This window comes from Myotis myotis, unplaced genomic scaffold (assembly GCF_014108235.1).
Source record: "Myotis myotis isolate mMyoMyo1 unplaced genomic scaffold, mMyoMyo1.p scaffold_m19_p_3, whole genome shotgun sequence".
NCBI classification, from domain to species: domain Eukaryota; kingdom Metazoa; phylum Chordata; class Mammalia; order Chiroptera; family Vespertilionidae; genus Myotis; species Myotis myotis.
Window position 1 is genome coordinate 198171961 of NW_023416335.1, and position 17575 is coordinate 198189535.

The 17575-nt window shown below is 35.7% G+C and overlaps 1 protein-coding gene across 6 annotated transcripts in view; it reads left to right on the forward strand.

Moving 5' to 3' along the window:
- The window catches only part of GAS2L3 (growth arrest specific 2 like 3), a 29528-nt gene extending 13037 nt beyond the window's left edge, over window positions 1-16491 (forward strand). For 3 of the 6 annotated variants that reach the window (XM_036301282.1, XM_036301281.1, XM_036301283.1), the window contains 7 exons: window positions 4418-4586; window positions 5946-6061; window positions 6865-7006; window positions 10972-11035; window positions 11684-11822; window positions 13355-13462; window positions 14967-16491. In XM_036301282.1, the coding sequence (XP_036157175.1) occupies window positions 4418-4586; window positions 5946-6061; window positions 6865-7006; window positions 10972-11035; window positions 11684-11822; window positions 13355-13462; window positions 14967-16232 (2004 nt within the window). In that variant the 3' untranslated portion in view covers window positions 16233-16491. The remainder of the gene's footprint in view (window positions 1-4417; window positions 4587-5945; window positions 6062-6864; window positions 7007-10971; window positions 11036-11683; window positions 11823-13354; window positions 13463-14966) is intronic. The other 3 variants (XM_036301286.1, XM_036301285.1, XM_036301284.1) reach the window with 2 other exon arrangements.
- Window positions 16492-17575: the final 1084 nt, after the last annotated feature.

Here is a 17575-nt window from a genome sequence, read left to right on the forward strand (position 1 = left end):
TATATTTTGATTTCTTATAGCGTGCTTTTTTATCATTGCCACATTGACCATGATTTTCTCATTTCTACACTAATGGCCATTAATATATTCTTAACTTTGTGAATATTTTCATAGTTTTGTCTCATAGTTCCATAAAACCTTCTATAATCTAGCTTCCACAGATCCATCTATATTGATTCTTCTCTGGACACATTCTTGACATCTCTCAAGGAAATTTTTGCTTCTCTGCCTGTGATGAATGTGAGAACTTCCCAGGATATTAACCTCTTTCTCTGCTAACTATACTAGTTATCTAGTTATTCATAAGTGCCTTACAGAGAGGAGTTATCAGTAAATGGCTATTATCAATTGGTTCTTATTAATTTAATACATTATGATCTTACTTGCCTTTTTCTTTTGGTCTTTCATTTTGACTAGTATATAAAAGTACAGTCTAACAACCAATGTACAATAGTTCCTGATCTCTTTTAGTTTATAGTCCTCTGTTCAGAATCTGAGAAAAGGTATGAATTTTCTGAGAAAAAGGGCTATTTGTACATAGGCAGAAAATTTTGCCTAAATGTAAGCAAGTTTATGTACCTACTCAGGTTCATCTAGACTGCCTATGGATTAAGAATCTCTGCAATATGACAACTTTCTGCATGTTTGAGAACAACCTTTGTACATAAAGTTTTTATTATTAACATCTAACTTTTAAAAAAAATACATGTTTTTATTGATTTTTAGAGAGAGGGCTGGGGGGAGAGAGAGAAACATCAATTGGCTGCCTCTTGCATGCAGCCTACCGGGGATTAAGCCCGAAACCTGGGCATGTGCCCTGACTAGGAATCAATCTGGAAACCACTCAGTGCACAGGACGACACTCAACCACTGAGCCACACACGGCAGGGCTAACATCTAACTTTTAACAACATTAATATGCTACTGACCAGCCCAGGTTATTATAGTCTTCTGCTTGCAATAACAGGAAAATTGAAATGCTCTTCTTCCTCATATGGAAGATATTAGGATGACCTTTGTTAATGTTAACTTCTTATTTCAAAACCACCCTCCTAGCTAATGCACATCTTGCCTTGACAAACATTTGCATCTTTCTGCCTATTTTCAGTTCAGCCAAATAGTTAAAGGACAAATAACATATTCCATTGACTATAATATACTGTTGATTGTAGATGCATCTTGATTTTGATATCAGTCATTTGCTGATATCTATTTCTTTAATGATACCAACAAATATTTTTGGCTGAATATCATGTGCTAGGTATTATACATGCTTATGAAGGACAGATTTAGATATTAAATCTTTGCTGCACTTCCTTTGAAATAATTTTAAGAGAAGTTAGGTAAATAAATAAAATCTTATCTTTTTTCCTAAAACTTTGTAGGATTCTTAGATATTTAGGAGTTCATTTCCCAAACCCTACCCTCAATTCCTGAAATGATGTCTCTCAAATAACTTACGTTTCTCTTATTTTTTGGATTTTTTTTTTTTTTGAGTTTTGCTATTCCTACTTGCCTCTTGTGGTATATATATTCATGTTCTTTCTTTGCTCTTGGGATTTTTTTTTTTCAAAAGCATGTTTTTTTTCTTATCATGGGGGATTAGAAATAGTTACTGTTGTTTTCTCCATAATTTGTCTGGATTAACTATGGTTTTATGGCTTTTGATTTGGCAAAGTAAGAATTACTTCAAATAAACCTCAGTAAGTTTAATGTATTTTAGGGAGAAAATGAACTATATTTAAAAGTCAAGAAAGGATATTGTTATTACTTGTACCTATACTTTAAAAAATTTGTTTTCAAGTAATCACAAATTTACAAAGTAATCGTTAAGTATAGCACAGAAATATTTGTCTGAACCGTTTCAGAATGAGTTGCCAATCTAATGTGCCATCGCCTCCAAATACTTCAGTGTGTATTTCTCAAGAACAAGAATATCCTCCTACACAACCACAATGCAGTAATGAGAATCAGGATATTCACACTGACACAGTACTACTGTCTAATTCTCAGACCTCAATCAGGAATTGCCGGGTGTCCCAATAGTGCTCAGTTCAGAATCATGGGTTTCATTTAATTGTCATGTCCCTTTAGTCCTTCTCAGTCTGAAACAGTATCTCAACCTTTGCTTGCCCTTAATGACGTTGACCCTCTTTGAATATTAATTATCAGTTATTTTGTACAGTGTCCCTTATTTTGGATTTGCCTGATATTCCTTCATGATTCAGTTCAGGTTATGCATCTTTGGCAGCAACGTCACAGAGAGCTGCTACGTTTTCTCTCTGCATCCTATCAAGTGGCCTATGATTTTGGTTCTCCCACTATTAATGGTGTTCACTTTTGTCACTCAGTTAAGATGCCACCTGTCAGGTTTCTCTATTGTAAAATGACTCTCTTTTCCCCTTTGTAATAATTATTTTAGGGGGAAGTACTTTGAAACTATATAAAAATGTCATTCCTCCTCAAAATTCTAATTTATTCATTAATATCTATACTAGAGGCCCAGTGCACGGATTTGTGTACCGGTGGGGTCCCTCAGCCTGACTTGCACCCTCTCGCAATCCGGGACCCTTTGGGGGATGTCAGAGCACTTGTGCACCAATTTGGCCCGATCCCTGCAGGTCAGGCCGAGGTACCCCACTGGTGCACAAATCCATGCACCGGGCCTCTAGTATGCATATAAGATCTTTGGTTAATCTCTTCCTGCCCTCCCCCTCCCACCTTCCCTCTCAGATTCATCAGTCTGTTCCATGTTTCCATGCCTGTTTATTGAGCATCTGCCCCCTGATGGTCGGTGCGAGTCATAGCTACCAGTTGAATGGTTGAATGGTCACTTAGGCTTATATATATATAGATGGACTTATATTTATTTTATTTTTTGTATTATCCACTTATTTCATTATTTTGATGTTTAAATTGCTTTTGAGTTAGCCACTAGAGCAGTGATGGAGAACCTATGACACGCGTGTCAGAGGTGACACGCGAACTCATTTTTTGGTTGATTTTTTTTTGTTAAATGGCATTTAAATATATAAAATAAATATCAAAAATATAAGTCTTTGTTTTACTATGGTTGCAAATATCAAAAAATTTCTATATGTGACACAGCACCAGAGTTAAGTTAGGGTTTTTCAAAATGCTGACACGCCGAGCTCAAAAGGGTCGCCATCACTGCACTAGAGTCTCTGCGGGCTGGCGTCTGTCTCCTTTCGGCATGTCCTCATCATTCGTGGAGCACTTCTTTGCTTTTTGGTAAAAGAAATTCTATTGCAACATCATAGGATTCATTCTAGTTTTCTCTCATTCCATATTTGTACCATTCTTCTTTGGCAGTGAGAAACCTGGTTCCCTTTGGTAAATCTTCCTATGTGTAACTGATCTTCCTTTGTTGCTGCTACCCCGCCCTGAGCTGCTGCCCTTCTCAGCTCACTTGAGCTTTGACACCCTGCACTGGGACCTTCGCCCTTCGTTCCCAAAGGACACCCTCCTTATATATTGCTCAGGATCTGACTCTGTGCCCAGCCAGGGCTGTCCTCATTGGTGGAAATTCTCTTACTTCATTCAAACTCTGACTTTTTATTTCAAGCCACCCTTCTGCAAGAACCCTCTCCCCACACCCCCTCTCTCTGCCTGTCATTTCACTTCGGCTCTATTCCCCTTTCTGCATTGAGTATTGATAGTCTTTTCTCTAAATAATATTGTGTTAAAGTTTTGTAAAATTTTAAAAATTTGCAAGTGCTGGTTTGATAGTATGTTTATGTCAATTTTTATTCTAAACTAGGAATTGGCCAGGTAGTAAATATTTTTGGCTTTGAGAGTCAACAGGCAACTTTGAGGCAATTATGTAGGTACTTATATAACAAGCCATTTTTAAATGTAAAAACCATACTTAGTAGCTTATGGGCCATGCAAAATCAGATGACAGACCAGATTATTTAGAATATTTTTTAAAAGATAATACTCTTATTATGATTTAAAGTTTAAAATGCCATTTATGCATTCATTCAGTTTATCCATTGTTGAACAAATATGGCTAGGACCAATGCTAGATGTTACAAGGATATATCTTATAAAGCAATGTTCATTAACCCATCTTACAGCCAAGATGCTGAGACTCTGGTCAAGTAACTTATAAAACTTACTTATCTAACAAGTGAAGTAAAAATATCAATTGTTGATTTTTATTCTCTTGGCTTGATAGTAGAATCCATTCATTAATTAGGGGGTTCACTTACATTTACCAAAGTAGTGGATATTGACAATGCCTCAAGTATCTCGACTAATAGTTTGGTTCCAGTTTATATATATTTGCATATATTGTATTATGCCTGGTCTGTAATTCATGTATAAACACAGATGTGGGTTATGCTGACTTAACAAGGTCACATCCCATTCATTTGGTTGGCGTTTTCTCTAGGTGTGGTTTGGAGAAGACCTGCCTCTAAGCCCACGGAGCCCTCTGACCCCCAGGCATGGGCCAGGTTTGGCTGATGTTTGTCAGTATGATGAGTGGATAGCTGTGAGGCACAAAGCCACCCTATTGCCCATGCAAGAAGATCTGTCAATCTGGTTATCTGGTTTATTAGGTAAGGCTTGAAAAGACATTCAAAATTGTATTCTTGTATTTAGTAAACATCTATTGAGAACAATATTCTTTGTTAAGGAGTGCTTGTTCTAGAGGCTGGGGATACTCCTGTGAGTGAAATCTCACAAAGCTTATATTCTAGTTGGGAGGATATTCTATTTCAGTGGTTCTCAACCTGTGGGTCGTGACCCCTTTGGCGGTCGAATGACCCTTTCACAGCGGTCGCCCAAGACCATCCTTCATATCAGATATTTACATTACGATTCATAACAGTAGCAACATTACAGTTATGAAGTAGCAACGAAAATAATTTTATGGTTGGGTCCCAACATGAGGAACTGTATTTAAAGGGCCAGAAGGTTGAGAACCACTGTTCTATTTCATCCTGATCCTCAGGGCTTGAATAGTAAGGAAGTTTGAGGCTTAATAGAAGAGGTCAGTAAGTTTTGAATAATCAACATTTTCACTGTTAATATTAAAAACATTTTTTAAGTATGTAGGTATAATTTGGGAATCTATATTTTACTGATTCTCCCTCCACCCCACACCCTTTAATCCTGTATAAGACAAGGGATTCTGAATGGCATTCATATTGCAGTTAAAATGATTATTCATGACACCTAGGAGGAAATGTCAGGTTGGAGACTATCTGGCATCATATTGCTTTATTCAGTTAAACAATATAATAAGTGCCCTGAATTTTCTCTGCAGAAAAATTCTCTTTTTAGTACAGAATTTCATGTAACATTGCAGGGTTTTTGTGAAAAAGATATATGAAGCTCATCTGTGACCTTCCCAAGATAATTAAAACACAGCATACACGCACTTCAGATATCTAGTATCAGTTTGATTTAGAAAAAAACTTTTTTAAAGTTTATTGTGTAATAAAGCTTCCAAAGAAGGTATTTTAGAGGTGAAAAGTTAGTATTCCCTGAGTCTTTGCTAGGTTACTATCTTTACTTTTTAAGTTGCAACAAATTCCATCTTACTTATAGAGAACTTTTCTTGTGTAAGCAGTAGTAATGCGCAGTGAATCAAAACGTAACCTTAATAGTGAATATTGAAACATACAGCACTTTGGTCTTTTAAAAATGAAATAATAGAAAATAAAATAATTAAAAATAAAATGAAATAAAAGACATGTCAAATAATTTTTTCCTGTACTACATCACAGACATTTTTCAGTTGTCATTTTTTATTTTGGCATTCTCTGCTGTATCTTCGAAGAGTGAATGATTATAGTCTGATCTAACATTTGTCTAGTATTTCAGCCACAATCTAGTTACATTTAATTAAATTTTAACCATAGTCTTTGAATTTACTATTTCTAGAAGAATCTTAACGTTGGATATGTTCTTAGGTATTGAAGTTAAGGCAGAAAGATTACTGGAAGAGCTTGATAATGGAGTGCTGTTATGCCAACTGATTGATGTTCTTCAGAACATGGTGAAGGCCTGCAGCTCTGAAGAACCAGAGGTAAGGAGATGTTGGACATATATTCTGTATACATTAGAGAAACAAGACTATTTTAATTCTGGAAAATAATAGCAACAGGAAGGGGTATATAAGGAACTGGTAATAGTGGTTATCTTTAGAGAGAGAGGAACTGAGGGGTAGGGTGGGAGAGACACTTACGTTGTGTCTACTATGACTAATGCATTTTAAAAAATCATATGCATGAATTGCTTATTCAAGTAAAAATTTAAACTGAAATAAAACTAAAAACCTCTCAACCTCAGCAGGATTATCTAAATACTCTTGATTCACATACTCAAATAATTAGGGTTCTGTAAAACTTAGATCATCAATTTTCAAAGAACTTGAATTAAGAATGGACTACTACTTCCTTTTTGATAGTCTCCTCAGGAAACTCAGAATCATATTTATGAATCTGCGAATAGGGAAGGAAGCAAACATGAGGTTGTCTATTAACCTTTAACAGGACAGTAATTCTGTGTTGGTATTGAACTATGTATGGAGATATACTTTGGAATTATTAGAGTGTCATTTTTAAAAGTTAATTTATTTTAAATTAAAAAGATTTTTGTGTCATTTCAAAAAGAAAGAGGTTAGAAATGCTTTGATCCTACTGCTAATTTTAACCAGATCATTTCTGAACTATACTAAAGGAGAATAAGACAAAATAATTTTGAAGCTACCTAATGTTGTATACTTTTTACTTGCATTCAGTGCACTGAATATTTCTTTAGGGATTAGAATGGTTAGCTAATAAAAATATCCATGATGCATTTTTGAAGTTATTCTTTTGTTTTTTCCAGAATTTTTCAATGAGAAAAGTGCCCTGTAAGAAAGATGCTGCCTCTGGTTCGTTCTTTGCTAGAGACAATACTGCGAACTTCCTTCACTGGTGTAGGCACATTGGGGTTGATGAGACGTACCTCTTTGAATCTGAAGGTTTAGGTAAGTGTTGTTATTTTGTTTAATGTTTATTAGGATTTTTTAAATACCGCATTTCTAATTTTTCTTTCCAAATAAGGATTCTAATGCCACATTTCATTTTCCTAGAAAAATGTGCACTTTAAGTATATGTGAAATCATTCGAGAATCTGAATCTGATTCTAAATTAAATATATTAAGCTTTTCATGTATAGTTAAAGATCTTATATATCTAGAATACCCTAGAAATATTTTACTTCCTGAATGAGTTGGCTACAGGAAGTTTCTGGGGGATTGCTTTACTAATTAATGTTTTCATCAAGAATTACTCTACCAGGTCTAAATTACTAGTAAGTCCTCTTTAACTAGATAATTATAGAAATAACAGAAGACTAAGGGATGCAGGTTCATGGTTTTAGATTTACCTTGTAAACAGTAGCTGCCAACTTGATTATCTAAATGGATTAATGTTTTTGACAATTCATTTGTAAAAGTCATGCTCTACTGAATAATTATTGACATACTCTGTGCAGTGACTACAGTGAAAGCTAACTAAGTTTTAGACTATATATTTCCTCAAAGCATTTATACATGTGTATACATATTTATCTATATCTCTCTATATATGTGTATACACAGACACACAGAATTTATAATGTTTTGATAGGAGCAAAGCATTCCAAGGGCAGGGTAGTGTGCTCTGGTAGAGAGAAGTATTTTATCACTGACATTGTTTAGAATTGCTGGTTCATGGTGATAATAAAAGCCAAACTGACTTTTAGTCGGTTTTATTATTGTTTTAAAATTCTTGACTGATGTTGCACACCCTTGCTGCCTGCACGCAGGGTGGCTGCTCCCACTGCCACGCAGTTACTGTGCCTCTGGATGCGCCTGTGCACTAGAGAATAAAAAACAATATGGATTCGGTTGATGTTTCTCCCCAATTTGCACCCTGCTGTAATCTGGGTGTGCTGATCATTATTGATAATGTGGTTGATTTAATGGCACGTACAGCCTCTATCGATCAGAGGGGAGAGGAAGTGCTTTCAATTCTTCAGTTTATTACTTCTGAAAGGATATAAGATTGTATATTTCTCATTCCCAGTAGCAGACATTTTCACACTGTCCTTACAGTCAGTATAAACTAAATGAAGCACTGCCAATAACATTAATTCATTCCTAGGCATTGAGCTGAAGAGCTAATGTTTTCACTTTCTAAAGGTCTCAGAGAGATGAGCAGCTTCATTTTTTACATTTTACTAGGAACTCAAAGCAATTAAAAAAATAAATACACTATTTAAAAGTATATCTGTGTGTTCAGAGAAACAAGTTGAATAAATTTTTCAAAATAAATCCTTTGGGTATTAATTTTAAAGTCAAACATAGGCCTTTTTATTGCTTTCTGTTTGGGGTATAAATAGATGTTATTTCTAAATCAGAGAACAATGTCATTTCTGTTCAGGAAGTCAGTATATATGCAATTTATCACATAACTATTATTAGGGTCTAGGAGTTTGCTAGAGCTTTTAACTCTAAGAACAGGAAAAGAAAGTTAGGTGATCTACAACTACTATGATATTGGTGCATTTAGTACAAGTTCTAATAATCAGGGGTTTTTTTGGTTTTGCTTAATTTTTTTTAAAGATCTCTTTTCGGACTCTTAGGCTTAGCATGTAGTTTCCTTTTTAATTTAAAATTTTTTTAATTGTGGTAAAATATACAGAACAAAGTGTACAATCATAACCATTTTAAGTATGTGAAGCTTCTATTTTATAGCATTAAAATATTAAGATATACTTCATATAACAAAATTCATCACTTCAAAATGTACCTACCCTTAAGTGGTTTTTAATATGTTCACTATGTCATGCAACCATCACCACTAATTAATTCCAGAACATTTCCATCACTCAAAAAAAAAAGCCATACCTAGCAGTTAGGCCCAATTATTTACTCACTGCCTTCATCCTGTGGCAATCACCGATCTATTTTTTTCCTCCCTATGGATTTATATATTTCAAATACATGGAATCAATCATACAATATGTGGCCTTTTGTGTCAGGCTTCTTTAATTAGCATAATGGTTATTTATGTTGTAGCATGTAACAGTACTTCATATCTGTTTATGGCAGAATGATATTCCATTGTATGGATAGACCACATTTAAAAAATTCATTATCAGCTAATGGACAGTTCTACTTTTTGGTTATAATGAATAATGTTGCTATGAACATTTGTGTACAATTTTTTGGGGTAAGCATTGGTTTTAAATTCTCTCAGGCACATACCTAGGAGTGGAATTGTTGGATTATATGGTAACTATGTTTATCTTTTTGAGGAACTACCAGAGTGGGCATACCATTTTATATTCCCACTAGAGTGCATAGGGGTCCCAACTTCTTAATCTTTTCATCAATACTTGTTATTATTCTTTCTTCCTCCTCCTCCCCTCTTCTTTTTCATATTATTATATTACCATCCTATCCTGGTGGGTGTGAAGTGGTATCTCATTGTGGTGTTTTACATTTCCCTAATGGCTAAAGATATTTTTTATCTTTTGCTAAACTTATTGGCCATTTGTATATCTTCTTTGGAGAAATATATTATACACATATTTGGCTCAATTCCGAGGGTAATTTTGTCTTCTTTCGTTGACTTGTAGGAGATTTTTATTTATTGTGGATACCAGGCCCTTGTCAGAAATATAATTTGGGTTGTCTTTTCCTTTCTTGGTAGTGTCCTTTGATGCATAACTTTTCAATTTGGATGTTCAATTTATCTTTTCTTTGATTGCTTGTGCTTTTGGTGCCATATCTGAAAAACCATTGCCTAATCATCCAGGTCCCACAGATTTTTACCTAGGTTTCCTTCTAAGAATTTTATAGTTTTAGCTTTTACATTTAGGCCTTTGATTTATTTTTAGTTTTGTTTTTGTTTTTCTATATATATGGTGGAAGTAGGGATCTAAATTCATTCTTTTGCATGTAGACATCCAGCTTTCCTAGCACCATTTATTGCAAAACTTGTTTTTATTTAGTTGTCTTGGCACCCTTGTTGAAAATCAATTGAACATAAACACACAGGTTTATTTCTGCATGCTCAATTCCATTTCATTGGTCTATATGTCTATTTTTATACCAGTAACATACTGTCTTGATTTAGTATAGCTTTGTAGTAAGTTTTTTTTAAAAAAAATTAAATCTTTATTGTTCAGATTATTACAGTTGTTCCTCTTTTTTCCCCCATAGCTCCCCTCCACCCGGTTCTCACGCCACGCTCTGCCCTTACCCACTGTCCTCCACCCCACTGTCCTCATCCATAGGTGTACGATTTTTTTCCAGTCTCTTCCCGCACCCCCACACCCCTTTCCCCCCGAGAATTGTCAGTCCACTCCCTTTCTATGCCCCTGATTCTATTATATTCACCAGTTAATTCTGTTCATCAGATTATTTATCCACTTGATTTTTAGATTCACTTGGATTTTGTCAAATGCCTTAGGATGTTGGTCTTTACTTTTCTTGTGGTGTCTTTTTTTGGCTCTGGTGTCAAGGTGATATTGGCCTCATAGAATGAGTTAGGAAGGGCTTCCTCCTCCTCTATTTTTTTGAAGAGTTTAAGAAGCCCATTACCACATAGTCCTGTGCTAAAGGTAGTTTAGAATAAAACTGAGGTGATGTATTTCTTCAAATGTATCTCCTGTTGAGAGGTCTGAATTATAAATAACTTAATGTTAGCTAAGCCCTTAGTTGTTTTAGAATTAAAATGCTATACAAATAAGGATGCATGGCAAGTTTTCATCCTCTTCTTGTCAACCATTTTTAAAAAAATTAATGGAAAATGATAATATGTGGAGATGACAAAAGTGTCTTTTTAAAGTCTCCCAACAAGTAATGTCTTCATCATTCTTTTATTTTACTTCTTCCATGCCAGAAATATATTTCTCTATTTAATTTTATCTCTTAGAATATGTTTGTTTGTTTTTTCACAGTTTTGCACAAAGATCCAAGACAAGTGTATCTTTGTCTTCTTGAAATTGGTCGAATTGTGTCAAGGTATGTATTCCACAATATTTCAGGATTTCAATGTCCTAAGTATTTTTAAGCTACTTTATTTTAGATAGCACATGATTTTCTATAAATAAAAGAATAATTTTTATTGGAATAAAGTAACTTTTTCTATTTTTTCTTTCTGTTTCTTTATTCTGTTTGTGTGAACTATATCATGTGTCCACATCTGCTTGCTCATATAACTTGCCTTCATTTAGTGTAAAACTGTAAAAGTGGTTACTTAAAATGTTTATATTAAGAATAAAGTAAGAGCATGTCGCCTTTTAGCAGTTCAAGGGGAGGCAAGTCTTCTGGACACAAAGAGGAGCTGATAGAACGCTGAGCCTTGCATCTTCCCCACCTACCTCAGCCCCATCGTTACTCACAGGCTGATTTTTAAGGTGCCTTTTAAAACCTTTGGTTGAATATTGAGAGCATTCAATAATCCAAATATGTGCTCTGGTGTGAAGTTTACCATCTGAATTTTGGCAATCTGTGGGACATTAAAAAGCATTTGCAGATATGCCAGTAAAATAATCGGTGGAAGAGACTCATACAGACTTCATTTAAAAATAAAATAAGCCCAATTGTGATAGCAAAGGAAGTGCTTGGGAAAGACAGCTGGAATGATGAAATCTCCTCATTGTTTTTCAGGTATGGGGTTGAGCCACCAGTATTAGTAAAACTTGAGAAAGAAATTGAGTTAGAAGAGACCTTACTTAATACTTCTGGGCCTGAAGATTCCATCAGCATCCCCAAATCGTGCTGTCAGCATGAAGAGCTGCATGAAGCTGTAAGTAGCTGCCACACTTGCAGCCATGATGTGTTAGTCTTCGAGTTTGCCACAGGTGATGCTATGTTTAAAAGAATGTTTCTTACTTAGAATATACACTAGTACTCATTCCCACTCCTGGTGAGTTCAAGGCACTATATGATAAAGGTGACTTTGTGTAGCTTGTGTAAGATGAGGAATGGAGTTGGGGCAAAAAAGCTAGAATCCATCATGAAGGGTACTATGGGCCATAAGAATTCATTGGTCCTTTTCTTTCTTTTCTTTTCTTTTCTTTTTTTTTTTTTTTTTAACATAGTAGTGTTATCATCTGATTTGTAAATGATAAGGATTACTCCCATGGCCATGCAGAAGTTATGTTGGTTTATTGTAATAATCCAGGCACAGGATGATGAGAACCTGAACTCGAGCAGTAATAGTGGAAATAAGGCAAAAGGAGCACAGGTATTTTTCTATTTAGAAGGTAGGATTGGCAGGAATTCTAATTCTGACAAGGAGAGAGACTTCTGGGCTACCTAGGTGTCTAAGTAAAGGGTACACTGGTACTTGGAGAAGATAGGTGGCGGAAAGTTGTGGGGATTTTCTGGACGCTCCCCGTGACAGAATATATGTAAGATGGCGAGTCTCAACTGGAAAGTCTTCTTAACTTTAGCTGTTTATCATTACGTAGAAGTTAATAGAATTGCACTTGCCTTCTGCAATGACTACAGTATGACAAGGAATGGAGGTGAGCTGAGTATCAAACATTGTTTCTGCTTCAGCTGTTGCTTAGATTTTGTGGTCTTTTTGGATTCTAGTACTTTATGAAAGTGCTTAATTTACAAAATTTTAAGGAAATAACAAGTCATTACTAATAGACATTTGGAAAGTGTTGTTTAATGTAATAAAAGTCTATAGTGTTTTTTATATTCTAGTTATCATTTCATAGATATTTGCTGCAATTAAAAATTTTGTAAGCTTCTTGAGGGGTGGAAGTAGGGTTTTCTCCCCGACTCTCATCTCCTTAGCAGATTATTGAAACAAAGTGAGCACTTTTAGAAAATGCCTCTTGCATTGCATTTTTTAAGAATTTTACCCAATCTTGGGTGGATAGATATAAATGTCTCTGCCTATTTTAAAAGTAACTTTGGGATAGATGTAGATAGTCCAGCCATGGGCAAACTACGGCCCGCGGGCCGGATCCAGCCCGTTTGAAATGAATAAAACTAAAAAAAAAAAAAAGACCGTACCCTTTTATGTAATGATGTTTACTTTGAATTTATATTAGTTCACACAAACACTCCATCCATGCTTTTGTTCCGGCCCTCCGGTCCAGTTTAAGAACCCATTGTGGCCCTTGAGTCAAAAAGTTTGCCCACCCCTGGAATCTCAGTACTTGTCAACCAGTGAAGGAGAAGAGATAGTTAAAAGTTGAATTGTCTTTAAACTTTTATCTTTGAGTTTGACTTTCCCAGCTATCAAATAACCATGCATTTTAGTGTTGAACAAAATACTTTCTGTCACAAGCACTAGCTGTTACTTATTTTTAATCTCAGGTTACACACATTGCTGAAGATCCCCCTTGCAGTTGTTCTCATCGGTTTTCTATTGAATACTTATCTGAAGGACGGTACCGACTAGGAGATAAAATACTCTTTATAAGAGTAAGTCCACAATTTAATTCTATCTACATACAGATCTTGTTTTTAAATTGGATTTATTGCTTAACCAATCTTTTATTCTGCTCTTACTTTTAAAAAAATTGATGTTATTAATGAAAGAATTTCACTGTACAAAAAAATGGCTTTCATGAATATATAATGAATTTAGGTTAACATCTTTAACACAACAAACTGCTAACTATAGGAGACTATTCTGACATCGAATATAATTGAAGGGAAATGTTTGTATATCTCAGGTAACTTATTCCATTTTTCAGATTTTCTAAAAAGGAATCAGTTTTCATCATCATAAGAAAAAATCAACACATCTAATCTGATTAAATGTAATAAGAAAAGAAAATAGAAACATTGCTATTTGTAGTAATATACACATTGTGTGTTAAGTATAAGACCTTTTTACATCGACACAGCATCAGTATATATACCAATATGCTGATATACACGTTCATTTCCTTCCTTTGTCCCATCTGCAGTCTGCAACTGATCATCTCCTTTGCTGAGGAGATTGAAGTTTCACTGTTCAGCATTCTGTCTATTTCAGATAAAAGAGCTGTTTTATTCCCAACTTAGGAATAGAATAGAAAAGTATTTAAAAATAATTTTGACATCCATATTTTCTTTTACTTTATATATTATCATTACTTCCCCTGACCCCCAACACGCAGAAACACCTACGTGTACTTTCTTTGAGTTTGCTTTCTCTTTTTAAAGCAGTATGACGTAGGGATAGTCACAGAGCATGGGGTTTAGAGGTGAAATTTTTAGGGCAATCTCATACAGTTGTGCAGATTTTCCTGCTTAATGGATGGGGGTCAAGGGGCTGAAATCCAGCTTGTTCTGCGCTAGCAGACTCAGGATGTATCTTATCTGCACAAAAGCACCATTTGGGTTGGGGAAGCCTGGTGTATTGGAGGCCAGGCCAAGCTGTGTGATTTGGGACAATTTCCTTAATCGCTCAGAGCCATAATTTTCTCATCTGCAAAGAACTAGTAATAAATTATATCAAAGTTTTTGAAGATTTAAATTGATATAATACATATGAAAGTAATTTATTAAATTGTGAAGTACACATTTTAGTGATTGTTATCTTTCATAATAATTTATTTTTTATGAGGCTTTTTTTCCTGTAAATTCCCATTTCTCCTTTCTTTTCTCTCTTTTCTTCCTTCAATATTCAATTCTTTGTTGAACAAGATTGCCCTTGCAACTTTGTATATTAGTCATTTGGATTGTTTAGGATGCAAGTTGTGTGTAAATACCGTTTTACAAATTGGGGGATACTGTTTGTCAGTTACATGATTCGATATGGATTAAATTTATTCCTTCAATAATACAAAGAAGGAGTGTCAATTTATAGTAAATTTATTGGCAAATATCTGAATTTCATAGATCATAGACATCAGAAATTGTGACTACTAACTAATGAATTGTAACTGTGAACCTTACGGTTTTACAACTTTGTTTTTCACTTTCTTTTGCGGGAAAGATGCTTCATGGAAAACATGTCATGGTCCGTGTTGGTGGAGGCTGGGATACTCTTCAAGGATTTTTGCTTAAATATGACCCCTGTCGAATATTACAGTTTGCTACACTAGAACAAAAAATTCTAGCGTTTCAAAAAGGCGTTTCTAATGAAAATGTGCCCGATTCACCTGCCAGAACACCCCAGCCTCCTGAAATGAATCCGATGTCAGCAGTTAGCATGATTCAGAAAGAAAAATCAAAACCAGGCACGCCAGTTGGTATTCCAAGGAGCAGAGAAAAGCTGCCAGCACCTTCCCTGAAAGGAGGTCACCCGGGCTCCGTGTCAGTCCGTTCAAAAACGCCACATCTCCCAGCAGCATCTTCTCATCTCAAACTCCAATCTTCAAAAGGCACAGCAAAGAAGCCACAGGCTCCTTCCAACAATGCAGCGTCTTCACTTGCTTCTTTAACTTTAGGAGGTAAAAGCACTTCTTCCCCAGCCTTACCAAGAACTGCACCTTGTGGATCTGAGTCATTGAGAAAATGTATCTCATCACCCAACACTCCGAAGGCCAAGTTTACTTCAGCCCAGAAATCAAGAAATGTGCCCGAATCTATACTTTTGCCAAATAAGTGTTCAGGGAAAACGCAGCTAAAGCATCTGAAACACAGTCATACATCCTCCAGGGATAATGCAGTATGTCACTCAGCTGCACATTTGAATTCATCATCAAAGTGTCCGAAGCTACCTAAACCTTCTCTTTCTGTCCAGTCCCCTGCAGAAATGATGAAACCCAGTTCCAAAACCGTAACTCCAGGTCTAGGAACACGGTCTCCGCCTTCAGACGGAGCCCTGCAAGCAGGGGCAGTGCCAGCACAGAAACTTAAGTCAGCCTTGAACTTAAACCAGCCACTTTCTGTATCCTCAGTCACTCCTGCAGAAGCACAGGAATCGAAAGATAAGAAGGTAGTTTCATTTGCCAAAAAGCAGCCTCAGAAGACAGGACCCGGCTCCTCCAAGTCCCCTGGTCGCACCCCGCTCTCCGTCGTGAGTCTTCCTCAGTCTTCTGCCAAAGCACACGCGGTGTCAAAGGCAGCGCAGACTGCCACCAGGGGCCCGCATTCAGCCAGAGGGCCTCCCAAAGGTGGCAAAGCCCCAGCTCCCACCAGGAAACCACCCTCATCTGTTAAGGAAGCAGTGAGTGGGGATAAAAAGCCTACTGCAAAGAAAAAGGAAGATGATGATCACTATTTTGTCATGACTGGAAGTAAGAAACCTAGGAAATAAATACAAATGTGCCATTTAAAAAAAAAACACACAGAAAAAGAAGAGAGTGAATGTGTTAGCTTCACAAGTTAAAAGGTTCTGTCTGTGCTTGTCCAAATTGGTTCAGACATTAAGTACAGTAGCATGGGGGTGCAGGTTGGGATGGAGCTAGGGGTGGTGAGGAGAGGGCTCATCAGAATTCCAGAGCTGAGGTCTCCATATCTTGAGGCAGGCAGCTGTAAAATTGCCACAAGGTTCATATGAATAATAGAATCTTTGTTAATGTCTGCCCTTTAAGGGGACTGTAAAGTCAAATAACACTACTAGAGCTATTACTACGGTTGCTATATTTTTAAATATTAAGTATAGGTTTATATTTTTATAGAGAGGTTGCATATCTGCTAGTAGCAATGGTGGTGCTTTTAATATTAGCTGCTGCATTTTAGTAAAATAGCAACAGTTTGGCACTTGTCTTTCAAAAGGCACCTAACTTTATTTTCTGATCAGGATTGTCTGGTCAAATAGCACTAAGTACCAATGGCTGCTGCTCATTGGGTTGGTGTTATTCTGGGTTTGGTGAATTCTTACTACTTTTTTTTTAAGCTTCCCAAATCAGAGGGAACTGATATATATATATATATATATATATATATATATATATATATATATATATTACTGATTTCAGAGAGGAAGGGAGAGGGAAAGACAGATAAAAACATCAATGATGAGAGAGAATCATTGATTAGCTGCCTGCTGCACGCCCCCCACCTGGGATTGAGCCTGTAACCCAGGCATGTGCCCTGATTGGCTATTGAACTCATGACCTCCTGGTTCATAGGTCAATGCTCAACCACTGAGCCACTCTGGTCCAGTGGGAACTATTTTTTAACCGACTTATTAACATTGGTAATATTTTGTTACCAGTATTTTTGGTTTAAAAAAAGAAACAAGGTATTGAAAGGTCAACAGAAATTTAGTAAAATCTAAGTTTTTATTATTTATAAGAATTTATGCATTTCATTTTAGATGGATGTTGTGCAATGGGAAAGGGGAAACTGATTTAGTAGCTTTTAGCATATTGAAAATATTTTTAATAACGTAATTTCCTACCAGTGCAGATATGAATTTTTACATTAATATAACATCAGAATTACATTTTAACAGTCTTAAAGTTAAGGCAATAAAGAAGCTTAGAATGGTGCTACATAAAAATTCTTTCATGTGGTTATTTTTCTTTAGAAGGCATAGTGCCAGTTTTAATTAGATTCTTCCAACTACATTAATTTTCTTTTATAAATCATGCTGCCTTCAGTTTTGCAATAACAAGTAACAGTTTATATGCAACATTTCCTGCTCTGTAGTCA